The following is a 20,045-nucleotide window of genomic DNA, read 5'->3' on the forward strand; positions in this document are numbered from 1 at the left end:
TTCAATCTGATTTTGTGCAAAAACTAACAATGCAAAAAAATCCATTTTGTTGCTAATCTTTGACATATCCAAGACTGTTATGAAAAAAAAACTGCCAGTCCCCAGATATGTATTTTTTGGAAAATAACTAATTTTCTCTGTTTTCATCATGAAAAAAAAAAGCTGTTTCATGTATTCAAAATGCCATTTAAAGGGTTAAAATCCTGAAAATGATTACATTTTTGGTATTTTCTATTAGGGCGGAAGTTGCTTTAAAGATTGAACCCAATAAAGTTGTAAAAAAAAACTTTTAATATAATGTTTTTATCAAAGTCTTTTGCAGTGGACATTTTTGTCTCGAATGACTAATTTGCGTAGTCGATTTGTTACACAGTGAATTAAAGACTGATTTGAAAAATAATTGAAATTGGAATTCCAAAATAGATCGAGAAAATAGCCTTGTTACAAAAAATCAGGCCATTTGCACCAGCACAACCAAAGTTATTACAAAATGAAAAGTGAAAAATGACCCATATGGACAAAAACGTCCAGTGATACCGGAGGGTTAAGGAGTACTCCTGCTCTGTTCCTAGTGCTGGGAGATCTTACTATCTTGGCAGCAGGAGGATAAAGAGACCGGACCAAGGGCACAACAGGGCTACATGTAATTCCAACGGGAGGAGTTGTTTTGGATGCTCCTCCCATAGCGGTCATCCATTGGGAGATACAAAAACGATGGCCTGTCGCAACGAATCAGCGCGAGCCAGCCGAGGCGACCCTGAAATAAGAGTCTCTTAAGTTTGAAGTATTTTGCATAGACTTCCTTTTCTCCGGCCCCCTCCCCATCAGTTCAATACACACAGCTCCACACACCCTTGGCATTTTTAAGATATGTCTAAAATATAGTTGTTTATAGTTGGCTAATACAAGTAATACATGAAAGTTACTTTAATATCAATAATAACGAAGAAAACAATACCTCTGCTCTTAAGTAGTCCTACAGCAATGCGAGAAATAGTAGAACTTTACAGAAAACATATACAGTAGGACTCTTTGACAGAACGCACACACATTTTACTCTGCTGCCTTCCAGATGTTTGCCACGCGGTGTCCAAATAAGGATATCTCATCTCTCACATCTCCACTACTCTTAATACAAATGCTTCACTTCTCATATTTCCAGCTTCTTGTTATACAGACTGCTACTATTTGATACAAAGTAATTAAGCACACACATATTGTAGTGGCCAATTGTCCAAAGAAAATCCATGTTCAAAGGCCACTTAGTCTAGGAGGCGAGCTCGAGTATTGACTCGCGTATATTCAAAAAATCAGATACCTTGCTCATTCCATTCAGGTGCTTTATTGAGAGGTTCAATAGATCAGCTGGCGGCCCACTGCCGACGTGCAACATTTGCACGGTATTTAAACAAATAAACAAACAAGATCCCTTGGCCATACGGATGTGTGCGGTCAAAAACTTTTTCCAACTGCCTCTCTAGACTTCCTGCTGTGTCATGCTGGCAGCGTCATTTATACCTGAGCACGCCCCTACTATTGCTTTGTATAAATAATAACAAAACATAAACTAGAGCTGTCCATAAGCAAGATGACACGTTACAAAAACAATATAATAATAATTCATAGTTATTCAGCTCATTTAAGTTCAATTAAAAGAATATTCAATTGGCTCACAAAACCATAATTCATTACCATAAAATAATGTGCCTAAATGGCTCTTACAATTCCGGCCCCTAAATTATAAGGCGGGAAGACTTATAATTAATAATAATAACAAGAGTCATTTCCAAACAAACATATGGCTAATAATAGCTCAATTATACTCCTAACAAACAACGTTTGCATTTACTTTTGGGGGAGGAATTCACCTACACCCCTTGACATGGGTTTTCCATAAACAAACTAAATATACGTATTTTATGTAAAAAAAAATAATTATATATATATTTTTTTAAAGGCAAAATCAAGTGTCCCATTCACAAATTAGGCAAAGTCTTTCCACAGGCCTCTCCAAAGTACTGGATTTTGTTTTAACCAGTACTCTACGAACCAGTCCTTTAGAGTCTGTGATGGTCTGCACGACTCTTCCCAGAAGCCACGAGCTCCGAGGGGCGTTGTCGTCCAGGAACATGACAATGTGCCCTGGTGCTAGATTCTGCTTCACTTTAGTCTATTTTTGACGCTCCTGTAGGTCAGGCAGGTACTCACACCCACCTTTTCCAGAACAGGTCTGATATGTACTGCGTCTGCTTCCATCTGCGACGTGTGTAGCAGTCATCCTTTCAGCTCAGTCCTGGAGGAAGCAATGGCTGTTTCTTTAATAACAGCAGATGATTTGGCGTCAGCGGTTCAATGTCATTTGGGTCATCAGATGATGTGGTTAAAGGTCTGTCATTAAGTATGGCCACAACTTCACACAACACAGTCTGGAGACACTCGTCGTCAATTGTTTGCTCATGAAGGACAGACTTTAAGACCTTCTTTACGGATTTCACCTGCCTCTCCCATACTCCACCGAAGTGAGGTCCAGCAGGAGGGTTGAAAATCCACTGGATTCCTTTCTGAGCAAGAGCTTCCTGCATTTTGGCTTGATTCCACTGCTGCATAGCTGCCCGTAATTCTTTGTCTGCGCTGACTAGGTTGGTGCCGTTGTCGAATCTCATAAGCTACACTTGGCCCCTTCTGCACATGAAGCGACGCAGAGCATTTATACAGGAGTCTGTGTCAAGTGTGTGAGCGACCTCTAGGTGTATGGCTCGGGTAGTCATACATGTAAACAATACTCCATATCTTTTAACGATGCTGCGACCTCTTTAGGCCCAAAATAATCCACACCTACATTGGTGAAGGGTGGTTTGTTTGGAAGCAGTCTGTCTGAAGGTAAATCTGCCATCTTTTGTCCTTGACTCTTTGCCTGTCATTTTTTGCATGTCACACACCTAGACAGGATTTTTCTTACTGCTGAATTTGCAGCAGGAATCCAAAATCTCTGGCGCAGACGGGAAAGCATGTAGTTTCTTCCTGAATGTCCGACTCTTTCGTGTATATCTTGCAGAAGCAGCGTTGAAGGATGCATCTTGTTGGGCATGATTATGGGGTGCTTTGATTCTTCGGGCATAGCAGATTTACTGAGTCGACCTCCAACTCTCAGAACGCCATCCAGCAGCACTGGGTCTCCGAATGGGACTATTACCTTTGACCAGTGTTTTTTCGTTTTTTTTTCGTTTTTGGCCCTTTGCCCGTTTGAATCTTCGTCGTCTTTGTGGATACGCACCTCCAATTCTTGACGTCTTTTACCTAGAATCAGGAGACCTTTTCTTAGTTTGAGCATCCATGCGATGGCTCTTTTCAGACGATACCAGCTTGAATAGTAGCGCATTAGCTTGTCCAATGCGTCCATGCCTTCAACAACGTCTATACGGTGCATGAAGACAGGTTTTCTCACCTCATTGTCCTCCTCAGGGAGTTTCACACTGTCCTGTTTTTCAGGCCATTTGTAGTCTGGGTCTTTTAGGATCGCTGGCCCTTCCATCCAACTCTGTCTGGCCACAAACTGCTCTGCTGTGATACCACGAGAGGCACAATCAGCTGGATTTTCTGCGGTGTTGATGTACCTCCATTGATCCACCTTTGTTTCTTCATGTATTACAGCAACCCTATTGGCCACGAAGGTCTTTAGACGTAGGGCCTCATTTGCTATGTACTTCAAGACAGCAGTACTGTCGATCCAAAACACTGATTCTTGTAGTTCTAACTGGAGCTCCTTTCTGAGCAGTCTGTCCATCTTTACAGCTAGTACAGCAGCAATTAACTCCATACGTGGGATGGTAATTTGCTTTAGTGGAGCGACCCTTGCCTTTCCCATCATAAAGGCACAATGCACAAGGCCTTCCTTGTTTTTCAGCTTCAGGAATGACACCGATCCATAAACACTCTCACTGGCATCTGAGAAGTGGTGTAGCTGTGCAGTAGCAATACTTCCAAATCCCTCAGGCTTGATGCACCTCCTAACTAAAAAGTTGGAAAGCTGTGGTAGTTGGCTTAACCAGGTGCTCCAGTATTGTGCAAGCCCATCAGGAATGTCCTCATCCCATGTAAGCTTTTCCTTGCATAGTTGCTGGAGAAAGATCTTAGCTGGGAGCACAACTGGGGTAAGGAATCCTAGTGGGTCATAGATGGAGCTTACCACTGACAACACTCCTCTTCTTGTGGCTGCTCTCAGGCTGATGTTGACTATGAACTTGAATGAATCTGATTCTATGCCGAGTGCTCTTTCGACAGGCAGGGCCTCTTTAGCCAGATTTAGGTCTTTTACTTCCTTGGCTCTTTCACTCTCTGAAATAGTTTTCAAGAGGGCTCGGCTATTGCTTGTCCATTTGGTAAGGTGAAAGCCTCCTGAGGTGCACAAGGACATGAGGTCTTTGCTGAGGGCAATGGCTTCAGAGTCACTACTGACCGACTTTAAACAGTCATCAACGTAAAAGTTCCTCAGAACTGTCTCTACGGCCTGAGTTGATGCCGCAGTCCTGTTTTCTTCTGCTGCTCTTCTTAAGGCAAAGTTAGCACAGCTGGCAGACGAGGTGACGCCGAAAATGTGTACAACCATTTCGTAATCAACCATTTCTTGTGTGAGGTCTCCATTAGGCCACCACAAAAAGCATAGGAGGTATGTATCCTCTTCTGGGACTCTGACTTGGTGGTACATGGCTTCTATGTCTGCCATCATTGCAAAATGCTCTTGTCTAAAACGTGTCAGGACTCCGATGAGGGAGCTTGTAAGGTCAGGACCCTGAAGCAATTCGTTATCGATTGAAGTTCCATGGAAACTTGCGGCACAGTCAAAGACTACCCGGAGTTTTTTCTTTTGTGGGTGGTACACACCATGGTGTGGGATATACCACACTCTGTCGTCTTGCCGGCTCAGTTGTGTCTCTGGCACCTTGACTGCATATCCCTTGTTTAGCAGGTCACTAATACAGTCTGTGTATTCCTGGTGGAATTCTCTTCTTTAGGTTAATTGCTCTCTGCACTGCAGCATACTTATTGTTTGGCAAGCTGACCAATGATGTCTTTGTAGGTAGATTGATGTAATAATGTCCTTCAGCATGAGGGATTGAGCTGGACACAGAGCTGATGAATGTGTTGTCTTCTCGTGACATTTCCAGTTTGTCGCTGTAGCAATGCTCAGGAAAGTCTGCATTGTATTGCTGTATGAGTAGCCTTTCCACAGTCTCTACTGCAATCCGGTTGATTGTGACTTGGTGCTGCTCACCGTCCTCTGGCTCACTGTCTTGTTCTTTAAGTGGGCCGTTAATAGTCCAGCCAAGGACCGTCTTTACGGCATATGGGCCGTTGTTCTGACTGTGAATGACTTTCCATGGCTCGAAAGCTTCATACACGTCATTTCCAATTAGGAGTCCTATCTCAGCAGCGATGCACGGCAGCTCTACTTCCTGAAGGTGTGGCCATTTTTCAATGTCTTTCTGAAGAGGAATATGATCCTTTGTTACTGGGATGCTCTTTTGCGTGAAAACCTTTTTTAAGCTGATAAACTTATCTTCTTTGATTCCACAGATCTCCAAATCTCTCAGCAGAGAACTTTTCACTTGTTTGGTTGAGCTCAATGTTATTAGGACAAGCTGCGCTCCTTTTCCCTGCAGGTTTAGCTGCCTTGCTAAAGAGTCTGTGCAAAATGTTGCCGAGCTCCCAGGGTCCACGAAGGCGTAGGTTTTCACAAGCTTGCTTCCTTTCTTTGCTTTGATGTAGACTGGAAGAATAGCAAGAACACATCTATCTCCGGCCCCTTCACAGGTAGTAGTCTCCTGGTTTAAGCTCACCAGTGCACTTGAAACTACTGTGTTGTCTGACCTGCCACCTTTGACTTTCTGCACGTGCATGATTGGAAACATTGTCTTTTTTGTGAATGTGCAGCAAGCTTGGGTGTCTTTCTGAACATGTTTGGCATGTCATTCTCTTTTTGCAGTCTTTACTCACGTGGCCTTTAACTAGGCATCCAAAACATAGTCCAGATTTCCATATAAAATCCACCTTGTCTTTATGAGGTTTTTCTGCAATCTGATGGCACTCCAATAGTGCGTGGTCCTTTTTGCAGAACAAACATGGCTTCATGAAGGCAACATTACTTGACGTCCTGCTATTTACTGTCAGTGGTTTGCAATTATCTTCCTCTGTTGATGTGGCCACACTGGTTGCAAAGATGCTTCCTTTAATCCTTTCACTCCTGGTATTTTTCTCCATTTGTAAAACGTTCCTGTTTTTCGCTTCGGCAGCAGATCCCTTCAGGTCACCAAAGAGAGGGTCAGCCAGGATTTTGGCTTGTTTATCCACAAAGTCGACCAAGTCTTTGAATCTCACTCTTCTCTGGTTCCTTTCTTGGATCTTGAATGCCAGCACCTTCCATCTTTCTATGAATTTATAGGGTAACTTCGAGACGATAACTCTCATATTTGTAGGGTTATCCAGCTCCTCCATGTAATTCACATCCTCCAGGGCGTTTCTGCAATTTAAAAGGAATAGGGAAAACTTGTTGAGTGCTTGTGAGTCCTCTGGTTTTATTTGCGGCCATTTTAGCACCTTTTCCATCAAAGCGGTGGCAATCTTCAGTGGGTTGCCGTAGCGGTCTTCCAACATGTCCATGGCTCTCTGAAAACCACGGTCGGGGGGCATATGCTGGCAGCTTTTTACAATGTCTTTGGGATCACCTCTTGTATACTGTTCCAGGAAGTACATCTTATCTGCAGCTGACTGTGTGTTGGAATGCCTTAAGAAAAGATCTGAAGTCGAGCAAGTCACCATAAAAAACAGGAATATCACGCTGTGGGAGAAGGGCGAGCTGCTGATGTTTCACAAGCATTTCTGTTATATCAGTCTGCTTCTTGATTACTTTGCATATGTCCTTTTCATAGTCACTTTGTCGCTGATGTGCCCCACTGGCTAATGTACTTGAGTCCAGAGCCTTTGGTGCTTTAGGTCTAGCTCCAGGTGCTGAAATAGACCTATCTGATGGGTTTACATGACTGCTTGGGATTAGTGGATGGCTGTGTCCTGCTTGCTCTTGTGTGTCTTCTTTCTGCCGTGTGTTTGCATTGTCCAAATACGTGTTCATTGCATCACTCTTATCCTGTGCGTCATACTCTTCATATATTTAAATTTTAGCATTTGACACTGCTAAAGCTGTTTTAATTTTCAGCTCTTCTTTCTCAGCCCGAAGATGTGCCTCCTTAACTGCCAAGGCTTGACTTTGCTTTAGCGAGGCAGCCTTGGCTTCCAAAGCTGCACGCTTTACTTCCTCTCTTAATCGTGCTGAGGATGCTGTTGAAGAGGATGAAGCCCTACTAGCTCTACTGGATCTTGACACCACAGATACTGTCCATATGAGAAACATCATCAATGCAGGCTTGTGGTATTTCTTTGCAATGCTCCTCACAATTAATCCACACATCAGATTATTTAATAAAGTCGTGAAACCTCAGAGTTTTAGGCTCAAACTAGTTCTCTTGTTCATGGCTCTTTTCTTCTTCGTCCATAAAAAGCACAACTGAGCAGTTACAGTCTTTAAACTCTTCAAAGATTACCTTGAAAAGTCTCATCTTTGAGATAACTTCCATCAAGTTACAGGTGTTGCCCATTAAAGGCTCAACTTCATTCATTTTGGCAGTGAGTTGTCTTAATTTACCTCTCCTTGCATTGATGCAGAGCTGTAGCCGCTGCTCCATGGCCTTTTCTGTTGGTTTTGCTGCCCTCTTGTGGGCGTCGACCGTAAACGCACCCTCAGTGGCGCTGTCCTCCGACATTATTCAGCTGATTTGGCTGAACAAAAGACAACAGCTGTTTTACCAAGTGGCTAGAACTCCAACGGAAAGGCATGCAGAGTAGCGTGACAGCCTGCAGTCCATGTCCACACGGTAGAGGATAATCCAAATGGTCCTTTGCTCAAGTAGCCACGATCAGATCCACTTCGTTTCTGCCGCGGCTCCAGTAGCGACGATCAGATCCACATCCGACAATTCCAGTGATTGTAGGTTCCTACACGCTAGTAATCCTCACGACGTTGTCGGTGAGTTTTTGACTTATTGTAGTGGCCAATTGTCCAAAGAAAATCCATGTTCAAAGGCCACTTAGTCTAGGAGGCGAGCTCGAGTATTGACTCGCGTATATTAAAAAAATCAGATACCTTGCTCATTCCATTCAGGTGCTTTATTGAGAGGTTCAATAGATCAGCTGGCGGCCCACTGCCGACGTGCAACATTTGCACGGTATTTAAACAAATAAACAAACAAGATCCCTTGGTCATACGGATGTGTGCGGTCAAAAACTTTTTCCAACTGCCTCTCTAGACTTCCTGCTGTGTCATGCTGGCAGCGTCATTTATACCTGAGCACGCCCCTACTATTGCTTTGTATAAATAATAACAAAACATAAACTAGAGCTGTCCATAAGCAAGATGACACGTTACAAAAACAGTATAATAATAATTCATAGTTATTCAGCTCATTTAAGTTCAATTAAAAGAATATTCAATTGGCTCACAAAACCATAATTCATTACCATAAAATAATGTGCCTAAATGGCTCTTACACATATGTTTAAGCAAACTCATAGCTGGATACTGGGAACACAGGTTACTTTAATATTCATCGAAGGCCTGATTATTGAAGTTAGATTATTTAGGTCTCCTCTTCAGGTCTGCTTTCAAGACGCACACTCATTGTACCTTTCATTATCAACGCAGTGTAGCAAGTAAATGGGATCGTAATATTTCAGTGGAAAGAGATGAATGATTTAGAAAGGTCGAATACAAAGGAGAGTGGCTCTAAGCAATGAAAATAAATCAATGACTTATGGTATAAGAATAAAATACTATTTTTTTCTTAGCATTTTATGTATACTTAAAGGATAAGTGTCCTTCTTGAAATACAGTTTGTTATATATTTTCTTATTTCATTGCTGCAATTGGTTATCTTCCTAATGGCAACAAAAAGGAGTAACGGTCATTTCTGAAACTACATACATTTTTTTATTAATTTGTCCATAAAGAAAACAAAAAGATGGCTGACTGCTTAGAATTGTTTGTTTAAATTAATAAGTCATAAATACACACAGAAATATATTGAGTTTATGTGGATACATTCTTCTACCTCAAATATTTGTTTGTGGTCCTGCATTAACTTTTTCCTGTAGTTCAAAACAAAAAAAATCATAAATGTTTTATAATAAATAATAATATAATAAATAATGACACACTACAGTAATATAATTATTGATATTATTTTTCCAAACCCTTTAAAATCTAAGTGCTCTTATCATATTATATATTTAATAACACATAAATGGTTGAATGAGCCACCATGTGGGCAGCAACTATTACTACAGCTCTCAACCTGGCTATAGAATTAAACTACATCGCATAAAGAAATCTCTCAAACACATGTTCAAACTCATATATTATTTATTACAATTAAATATTTTTCTTATATTACAGAGGTCCATTTGAAACCATACAAATAATCTGTGCTGCGATTAATATTTCCAAGATATACAAAAAAAAACGCCATGCAAAGAATATGAACAGAAACTCACATCAGAAGACCCAAACGTCAGGTTTTTTGAACACCTGTGAATGAAACTAAATTCCTTAAATTAGTTTCGGTACCTTCCCTTCTCTCTCTCTTTTTGGTGCAAACATTTCTTTGCGGTGATTCAAGATCAGACCAGTGTCATTTTGCAAAAAATGAAAGGCATTTGGAAGGTAGGTAAAAAACAACAGCTAGTACTTCTCATCGTGGAAAACAGAGTAAATACAGGTTAATGGGAACAGGCACAGAGGACCAATTAAGACATACATTTCACAAAACTTGATTAAACAGAATTTGTTTGCTGAGTGATTCCTAAGGCCATAATGTGTACTGTGTGTGTGGTCTCGCACTCTAATCCAGAACGCCCCGGGGGAATTGAAATTGAAAAACCAAATTTAGTAGGCTATACCCAGTTCTGCTTTGTTGGATTGTGCTGTGTGGGCTGGGATACTGTACATCCAGCATCTTTCAAAATACAATACAATGTCTCAGTTGAGAAACGGTGACTGTAGTTTGGTACAGACCAATAACCTTTGGTTTGATTGAAATGGCAGGAACTATGCTTTTCATTACAGCCTAATGAATGAACAAATACTAACATATTAATCAGAGGAGGCTTATTTGAAAGTCAAATATTAAATCCATTTATAAATAAATTCAGCTTTTGTAAATTAACACACCAAAGTAATCTCCTCATCACATTGAACAGCAGGGAGTAAAGCAGAAGTAGCCCAAGATGTCTCAATTCATAGACCCCTCAGGCTTTTAAAGGGGGCTGTACATTGTTTGAAGTTCATGTAGAGCAGCACTTTTGTTCATACAAAGGATTCAAATGCCAATAAGCTTCAAATCAGAGACTTAAAACGTCTCAAACACTCCTGCTGCATTATCCATTTCCTCACAGCTTGAAGCTCTGCCAGGAAGTTGTGTCTTTTGTTTGAAACACAATGGGCTAACAGAAGGGACAGCTGTGAGGTGGATTATGATGAAGAAGTAGATTAGAAAAGTTTCTGTGGGCATTTTGATACTTTTTATTCCACCATGAAATCTTGTTATGAAATTAATTTGCAGCTGATGAAATTAAAATGTCAGCTGCTGTTCTTCAAGAAAAACTACAAATTCAGTCATTTTGGAAATAAATGTTCTTTTTTGTTGAGATAAATATAAAATCCAAACTACAATCATGTCTGTACGCTACAAATAAAACTACAGCCAACAGACAGTAAGCTTAAGATTGGATTTTTACAGGCAACAGGTTTAGAGATACTGATACATGGTTTTGTTACCTATACCAACAGAGCCAACTGATATGTTTCCACCTGCAGGCTTAATGCTAAGCTAGGCTAATTGAGTGCTGGCTGCAGCTTCATACTTAGCACACAGCTAAGACTGTGGTATTGTTCTTCTCATTTAACTCTTTACAAGAAAGGAATCAAGTGAATTTCCAAAAATATTGAACTGCTCCTTTAACAGATCTCTTTGAATATAAATCAAAACTTGGGCAGACTTGTCAAAACAAAAGTGTTGATGCCAGATCACAAGAATCTGACGGTGGAGGAATCTGGATCAGCACACCAAGTAGCTTCATGACCCTCCGGCTGACATCAGTACACATTTCTAAATGAAAGGCTGGGAATGTTCTATAAGGCAGCAAGATCAAGGGCACAGGCTAATGGCAAGGTAGGTTTAAATCATTGCAGCATTCAGCATTTAAAGGTGAAGAGGCAAAGCTTTATCATCTGAGGAGGAGTGACAGGAGAACGACAGGAAGCTGGGAGAGGCCAAGGTGCGTTTTGGTCCTGCAGGTTAAGCATCTTTAGTCATATGTTAGCAGGTGTCCTTCAAACTGTATCTAAGATCCTTCTTTATATGTCCTCAGAGGCCTTCAACATCTCAACACAACATGTAATAGGCTTGTATTGGGCAAGCAAGCTCAATCAGTCACAGAAGTACTATAGCAAAATAACTCACTAACTTTTATCTTTGACAGTGCAGCTAAGAAGGGGAGACATTCTCTCTAATCAGGAATGAAAGCCACTCATCTAACAGTATATTCTTTAAAATTATCTTTTGAAAATAAATTATATTTTCTCAGTACAGAAATAAATACATATTTGTCTCTCAAACATAGGAATGGATCATCATCACAGGTCTAAATGCTACACTGAATACATTACTCACCATCTCATCGGTGAAGAAACAAGAATATAAGTGACTAACTGATGCCATCTGCCACGAACACACACTCATCCAGATATATAAATGCAAATATACAGTTAGCTTTCACCGGAGTCATGTCACACCTCTGGCAAGCAGCTTTGAGAAAGTCAAATATTCCTCAGCATTGGCATAACAAAAATCCCTTCAATGCTTGGCTCATTGGACGCTGTCAAACAAACTGAAGTGTGCTTTGCTCCTAGAGTGCATGTCTGAACTGTGATATTGTGATAACCACCACTCTGGTGAATTGCAGGGTTACAATTATGTCATAAAACCTATACTTTTCTGGGAAAATCATGACAGGTGGAGCGAAAAAACGTCCACATTTCATTGTTGCTGTGCATGCACTTAGTCAGTGGTAATAAAGTACATTTTGAGTAATTTAAAAACTTCCTGATAAAAAAAAAGAAAGAATCTTCACAGCTGTGGTGAAAGTCCATCACCATTACATGTAAATATAAATGGCAAATAACAATCTCAAAGATCTCTATTTTGGTTTCTAGGGTGGAAAAAGGCGGTAGTCGTGGGTGGGTTTTTGGGGTATCACTGCTTATGGTTTTTAGCAGAGATGTTGATAGGGTAAGGGCTTTCGTCAGTGGGCAGTATGGTTAAACACAATTGTGTTACCTTATTAGGCAATAGTGACATATCATTTAAATGATCATCTTTGAGATTATTACTTTAAATTAAATAACTGTAAAATGTATTAAGCTAACTAACGATACTATTGATATCGATGTTTGTCTTGTAGATATGTAGCTGGATGCAGCAGCCAGTTAGCTTAGCACAAAGAGTGAAAAGAGGGGGAAACAGCTAGCAAGGCTCGGTTTATTGGCCCATTTTCAGTCTGTATGCAAAGCTAACTGATGCTGGCAGTACGGTTATTTTTACCATACTGACATAAGAGTGGCATTGATCATCTCATCCAACAAAAACTTTTCCTTAGAAAGAAACTTGAAAACCTCACTTGGTAGCTTTCCTGTAAGACGTCTGACTAAATCTCCAGCCACTGAAACCTCTTTCCTACTTCCAAAGGACTGATGCAGCTTGATATCAATATACTTTTACTTATATTTTCTTTAGATATGGCGTATCATCCAGACACATTAGTCTGATATCTGTCAGGCAGACAGTAAAATATTCACATGTAACATCAACCTCTCTTTATTACTATGAAATGTCACATTTTCTAGAGCTACAGTGGCATTTTCTACAGCAGAGTACGCCGCAGGTTGTTCACACAGCCGCTACGACACCACAGAGCCATGAAAGAGAAATACCATTACACTGCCATATAAACTCTCATACAATATGTCAAGCCATTACTCTTACTAAATAAATGCGTGGTATGTTATTTCAAAACAAAAAAAGCTCATGTCTCAATCCTTCATCCCTAAACTTCCAGTTCCCGTCACACAGGCAGCAGGTAGGTGAGTGGCTAATCAATTTTGTGGAGGATGCAGAACATTATCTCACGTCCCGTAGCGTTATGTGTCATGACCCGTCAGATGCTACTGCAGGTTCTTGAGGAGACGTCCGTAGCGGAAGTCGTAGACGTGTCGACAGAAAAACACCAGCTCTGGGTCGACGTCCTGGGGCACACAGTGGTGGGGGGGCATGGCGCTGCCAACAACGGGTGGCACCACCAGGGAGGCGGCACAGTCGCGCACACCATCCCTATGGCGTTTTACCAAGGCACAAAATCTGGAAAATCACAAAAACAGGACATCAAACTCAACCATCTTCAAAAAACATTTAGAGAAACAATTAAAATAACTTATACAGGTTTGAACTGTCTGAAACCTGAATAGCCTACTTTTTATTAAACAGTATGCATTCTTGAGCTTGAAATAAACAGCATTCTAGGATTTTCTCAGCAGGAATCTTTCTAAAGCAACATAGTGCAAAATAATATTCTCCAGAAAGATGCACCAAAGCCACCACAAGATGTTCATTCTTACCGACAATACTGTGCCAATGTAAGGACATAGCATTTGTCTTCAATACAGGCCACACTGTTCACATCCTGGTGACGGGACGCAAAGATTTCATTCTGGAAAAAAAGATTTGTTCATGTTAGCGTCAAACAAAACATAAAATCAACTTGGTTTAAACATCAGGTTAAGCCTTAAACAGTGATCCCATGTACACAGGGACTTTAAAATAAGAAATACATCTTCATTGTACACCAGCTGCTTCACTTCCACATGAAAAGACTCGCAGGAGAAAGATGTTTCTTCCTCTGAGTCAAAGCCCTGCTTCTGTTCTCATGCTGCTGCTCTGTTGTTTTTGTCGTTTGTTTGTACAGCCGAGAAATTACAGACTTGTTGTGGTTTATTGTTTTTATAGATTTATTAAAGTGCAACTTGTTCCACTGGGAGATCACTGATAACACGGAGCAAGCACAACAGAAGTTGCCTTTCAACATGTACGTCCGTTGTTTCAAATTCTTTCAAACACATTTCAATTTCTTAGTAAAGCCAAAATCTCTGAAGTCTTAAATTGTAATACCTTGTTTTGACGCAAACTCACACAGCATAAATAGGAAGAATTGAATGGGGAGAGTAATGCCTTATTCAGTTTCTCAGTACTTTCCAACTTCCTTTTTCTGTTTATGGATCACAAATATGGCTAAATGACGCACTGCGTGCTAATAGAACCGTCCTTCGGGCAGCAGAGCGGAAATGGTGGAAATCCAAACACCGTGACGACCTCCTAACCTATCAGGCTCTCCTCTCCTCTTTCTCTGCTTCGATCTCTCAGGCAAAAAGCACTTTCTTTCAAGATAAGATCCAATCTTCCTATTCCAATCAACTATTTTCCATCTTCTCCACCCTCTTGGACCCCCCCCAAAGCCCCTTCCCCCTCCTCCCTTCTGTCAAGCGACTTTGTTAACCACTTTGAAAAAAAGGTTGATGATATTCGCTCTTCTTTTTCTGACTCACCTCTACTCACCGCTGGGTCACCAGACCCTCCTTTCACCCACACACTAACCTCCTTTTCCCCTCTCTCTCCAAGTGAGGTTCTTACCCTCATTACCTCTGCCCGCCCTACCACCTGTCCTCTGGACCCTATCCCTTCAAACCTCCTTCAGACTATCGCTCCTGATATTCTACCGTTTCTCACCCATTTCATCAACACTTCTCTAACTTCTGGTCACTTTCCAAACAGTCTCAAGGAGGCAAGAGTAAACCCTCTCCTAAAGAAACCCACTCTCAACCCGTCAGATGTTATGAACTACAGGCCTGTCTCTCTCCTCCCGTTCCTGTCTAAATCACTTGAACGCGCTGTCTTTAAACAACTCTCCTGTTATCTCCATCAGAACAACCTTCTGGATCCGCACCAGTCTGGTTTCAAGGCAGGTCACTCCACAGAAACTGCCCTCCTTGCTGTCACTGATGAACTGCACACTGCTAAAGCAGCCTCCCTCTCCTCTGTCAACATCCTTTTGGACCTGTCTGTTGCATTCGACACGGTGAATCATCAGATCCTCCTTCGCACTCTCCTTCGCACTTGGAGTTTCAGGCTCTGCACTTTCCCTCCTCACCTCATACCTCAAAGACCGTACCTACAGGGTAACTTGGAGAGGGTCCGAGTCCGACCCTTGTCAATTAACTACAGGGGTCCCTCAGGGCTCTATTCTTGGTCCCCTCCTCTTCTCCTTGAACACAAACTCGCTCGGATCAGTCATTAGCCCGCATGGTTTTTCATACCACTGCTACGCTGACGACACCCAATTAATTCTGTCCTTTCCCCGCTCAGAGACCCAGGTCGTCGCACGCATCTCTGCTTGTCTAGCTGACATCTCTCAGTGGATGTCTGATCATCACCTCAAGCTCAACCTTGACAAGACTGAGCTGCTCTTCCTCCCGGGAAAAGATTGTCCCACTCTTGACCTAACAATCAACATTGGCACCTCTGTTGTTTCCCCGACTCAGACTGCAAGGAATCTGGGTGTGACCCTAGATAACAACCTGTCATTCACTGCAAACATAGCTGCTACAACCCGCTGCTGCAGATACACGCTTTACAATATCAGGAGGATGCGTCCCCAGCTGACACAGAAAGCGACGCAGGTTCTGGTCCAGGCTCTCGTCATCTCACGCCTAGACTACTGCAACTCCCTCCTGGCTGGTCTACCTGCATGTGCCATCCGACCTCTGCAGCTCATCCAGAATGCAGCTGCTCGCCTGGTCTTCAACCTTCCTAAATTCTCCCACACCACGCCGCTCCTCCGCTGCCTTCACTGGCTTCCGGTAACTGCTAGAATCCACTTCAAGACACTGGTACTTGCGTACCATGCTGCCAATGGATCTGGCCCTTCCTACATCCAGGACATGGTTAAACCGTACACCCCAGCACGTGCACTCCACTCTGCATCAACCAAACGGCTCGCTGCACCCTCGCTGCGAAGGGGACCCAAGTTCCCATCAGCAAAAACACGTGGGTTTGCTATCCTGGCTCCTAAATGGTGGAATGAGCTCCCCATTGACATCAGGACAGCAGATAGCTTACACACCTTCCGGCGCAGACTGAAAACTCATCTCTTTCGACTCCACTTCGAGCGATAGAACTATTAACAAAGCACTTATATACTAATAAAGGGCTGGCTTATCTAAAGCCAGTTGAGTAGCACTTGAAATGTTTTTGCTCTATGAAACCTGATGTACTTATATGATTCTGTTTTCGCACAATAAGTGCGTTCGACGTAGACGTAGCGACGTAGCGACTTACAATAAGTAAGTCGCTTTGGATAAAAGCGTCAGCTAAATGCAATGTAATGTAGTGTAATGTAAAATATATATTTTGTGTTATAAGTAATTTAGATTAATATGTATAGAATACATAATTTACGTGCAACAGGAAGATCTGTGACACAAAATAAACAACAGGGACAATGCTTATGATAATGAAGGGACATGTGGCTCATTGTTGTGTTTGAATCGTTTTCTGCAGCAATAGTGGTTATGACACAGACGAATAGGCAACATCAGGCTTTGAATACACAGACAAATCTTGAGTAAGTGGGATTATCTTATTATTGTTGTTATTGTAGAGCTTTCAGACAAAGAGAATAATAAAGAATATGTACAACCTTATCAATTCAATAAATTCTAAGTGAAGCACACTGATTCTGATTTACAAATGATTTGCACAGTAAACTGACGCTGTGTTTCAGGTGTACAGGTATATCATTTTCCATTTTCACCTGCCGACTACTCAGAAACCACTATTTCCAAAAGGTATACAAATATTTGCTTCTCAGAGTGTTTGGTGAGTGAGCTAGAAGATATTTATCACACCTCTTAGCACTCGAGCTTTCAGCTGCTACAGGAATTGTGGCTCCCAGGAAGCCAATTACTAAAACCTGTTTTGGACCTGTCCAAAAGTAAACACTCTGGTGTAAGATTTATACAGAATGACTGACTATATTTGGGATGAAAAATATCATTTAATTTGGACAAACTTCCTTTTGGGCTTCTACATTAAACATCCACAAATACCAAAACTAAATATGTATTTGGAATACAGAGTACAGCTGCGAGATAAGCAATTTCAGAGAATTGCTTAAAGCCTGAAACCCAATCCATAAAGGACTGTTAGAAATCATTTTAGAAAACCTGTAATGGGACTATGAATATGAAGGAATGTGTGGAAATCTACTATTCCCCGCAAGAAACATCCTGTTTTAAAATTACATTTTTATTTATGTGTTCTATAATAGCAGCGTAAAAAACAGATTGATCTTTCTGTAATGGTGTCTTACTAAAGATGACTGTGTGATCTGCTGCAGTCATGTGATGCCAAAAAATAAAAAAGTCTACAAAGGATAATCTCACCTCACAATGAACACTTGGGTTGCGTCCCCCCTGTGTGTGTTCTGGACGGTAGTACCAAAACAAACTCATCATCAGCTCTCCTGCAGAAAAACAAACAACCACACACACAGTTCACCACCACGCTAGAGCCAGTTATTACAGCATTAACTCAGCTCCTCCTGTGCCGTGTGCAGCGTGTGTCCTACCTGACTCTGGCTCCTCCCACAGAGCTGAGATCTTGGCCACGAAAGGCAGAGACTTCTTTCTAGGTCCAGATTTCAGCAGAACAGTGTCTCTGACCCGAATGAGCTCCCCGTCCCTCTGGACCCCCTCGAAGCACTTCCTGGGCACCAGCGCCTCCTCTCCCTGTAACACGGGCAGCAGAAATACTGACTCCTCAAGCATCCACACACTGATGAGCTGTGAGAGGCTGTGGAGTCAGAAAAAGCTCCAGGATGTGATTTGTATTGAGTGTGTCTCAGCAGAAATGTCGACAGACAGGTGTTTGGACCAAACTCAAGAAAACAGTGATTGAGCTCTAATGAGACAATAACACAAGTGTGATAGATCATCCCAAACGATCTTACGACAGGCAGAGATGTAACTAAGTACATTTACTCAAGTACTGTACTTAAGTCCAATTTGGAGGTACTTGTACTTTATTTGAGTATTTACATTGATTTGATACCTTTAGTTACTTGAAGATTTGGATTAATGATATGAAATATAATCAACACTGAAATAACATTTTAGTTACACCTGGAGTCAAATTCACAAGCTACCCTGCAGTATACAAAGTACTTAAAACTAGCTGCTCTTTTACCAGCTCTGATAACACTTTAATGCATCAATAATTATAATCAAAACATATGACTTATATTATTCTGAAATGGGCCAATATGCATAGCGAGTACTTTTAATTTTGGTAATTTAAGTATATTTTTATGCTTAAAACTTTCCTACTTTTACTTGAGCTACATTTGATTGCAGTACATTTAACTGTAACAGAGTATTCCTACACTCTCCTTCTCCCTCCTCTGACGACAGTCAAGTTAAACGACCCAACGTGTAATTACAAGCGGCACCTTGGTGGCTGTGTCAGAAAGCACCAGCATGACTTTCTCTACGTACCACAGAGAAAACCTCCCTCTGAAAGGGCAGGCCGACTGGCTGCCAGCCGTTGGTGGATTTTTGGCGGCCGTTCTTCTGCTGCCTGGCAACCGCTCGCCCTCCAACACTGGCAGCGCGGAGCTTCTGCTTCTTGTCCCTGTTGAGGAGGCAGACAGCCGAGCTGAGGCCGTCACTGCCGCCAGACCTCGACCCGCTGGGCGACTTGGCGCTCTGCTGACTCTCCTTCGCCACCTTCGAAGGAGGCTGCGGTTGGCTGGGGTCGGACAACGGAGAATGAACGTGGGGCACTGATTGGCCGGCCGCAGGCACAGTGGGAAAGGGGCAGCCAGTGAGGGTTCTGGGGCTGGGACAGATGGGGATGGAGGAGGGACTCTGATGGTCGTTGAGGGTAGACGGATAGTCGTCTGAGGAAGCAAGAAAAGAGGCAACATAATGAAGTGTGAGACACAGTCCTTGAAGGAGCAGCTACAGTGATCAACAAGCTTTAACAAGGTTACGTAATAGAGGCATGAATGACACTCAGTTGTTATTAGTTCCGCTGAAGCAGCAGAAATAACAAAAAAAAGCCTCAATTATAGCCACACACACACACACACACACACACACACAACACACACACACACACACACACACACACACACACACACACACACACACACACACCACACACACACACACACACACACACACACACACACACACACACCACACACACACACACACACACACACACACACACACACACACACACACACACACACACACACACACACACACACACACACACACACACAGTGAAGCTGACAATGAAAAACACCAACATTAACATTAACTGTGTGAAATAACGAGATCAGGTTGTGCACACTCCCATGACACAGCTGCGGTGATGACATTAAGTTGAATTAACAGTCAATTTATTCGAACTGGATCTGTCAGCTTCCTGGATCCAGAATCTTCCTCCATGGAGAATGCATTAAGGTTAGACATCAAGCTGCTTTGGTTTACTGATGGCCAACTGCACCATTAGCAAATATCTGTGACATATATGTTAAGGGTTAAGGTACTTCTTGGATACACACACAACTAAATATGTATCTAATGAGTATCAATAACATAATTATCTGTTTTCAAAGGACTACTTAAAGAGGGAGACATTTTCCTTTTACTCCATTTATTTGACATTTCATAGTCTGCAAATGATGTGCTAACCCTGTCATTTCTGATGTATTGCAATAGAGTTAATTATACAGTGGCTTAACCTCAAGCAGCTACAAGATTA

At 41.9% G+C, this 20,045-nt stretch overlaps 1 protein-coding gene across 5 annotated transcripts in view; it reads right to left on the reverse strand.

Moving 5' to 3' along the window:
- Positions 1–9,451: 9,451 nt before the first annotated feature.
- The window catches only part of bahd1 (bromo adjacent homology domain containing 1), a 43,608-nt gene continuing 33,014 nt past the window's right edge, over positions 9,452–20,045 (reverse strand). For all 5 annotated transcript variants that reach the window (XM_034222466.1, XM_034222469.1, XM_034222467.1 and 2 more), the window contains exons 3-7: positions 18,767–19,170; positions 17,842–18,001; positions 17,657–17,736; positions 13,778–13,869; positions 9,452–13,520 (exon numbers count right to left, since the gene is read on the reverse strand). In XM_034222466.1, the coding sequence (XP_034078357.1) occupies positions 13,328–13,520; positions 13,778–13,869; positions 17,657–17,736; positions 17,842–18,001; positions 18,767–19,170 (929 nt within the window). In that variant the 3' untranslated portion in view covers positions 9,452–13,327. The remainder of the gene's footprint in view (positions 13,521–13,777; positions 13,870–17,656; positions 17,737–17,841; positions 18,002–18,766; positions 19,171–20,045) is intronic.

The sequence above is a fragment of the Gymnodraco acuticeps genome, unplaced genomic scaffold, assembly GCF_902827175.1.
Source record: "Gymnodraco acuticeps unplaced genomic scaffold, fGymAcu1.1, whole genome shotgun sequence".
In the NCBI taxonomy this organism is placed as follows: domain Eukaryota; kingdom Metazoa; phylum Chordata; class Actinopteri; order Perciformes; family Bathydraconidae; genus Gymnodraco; species Gymnodraco acuticeps.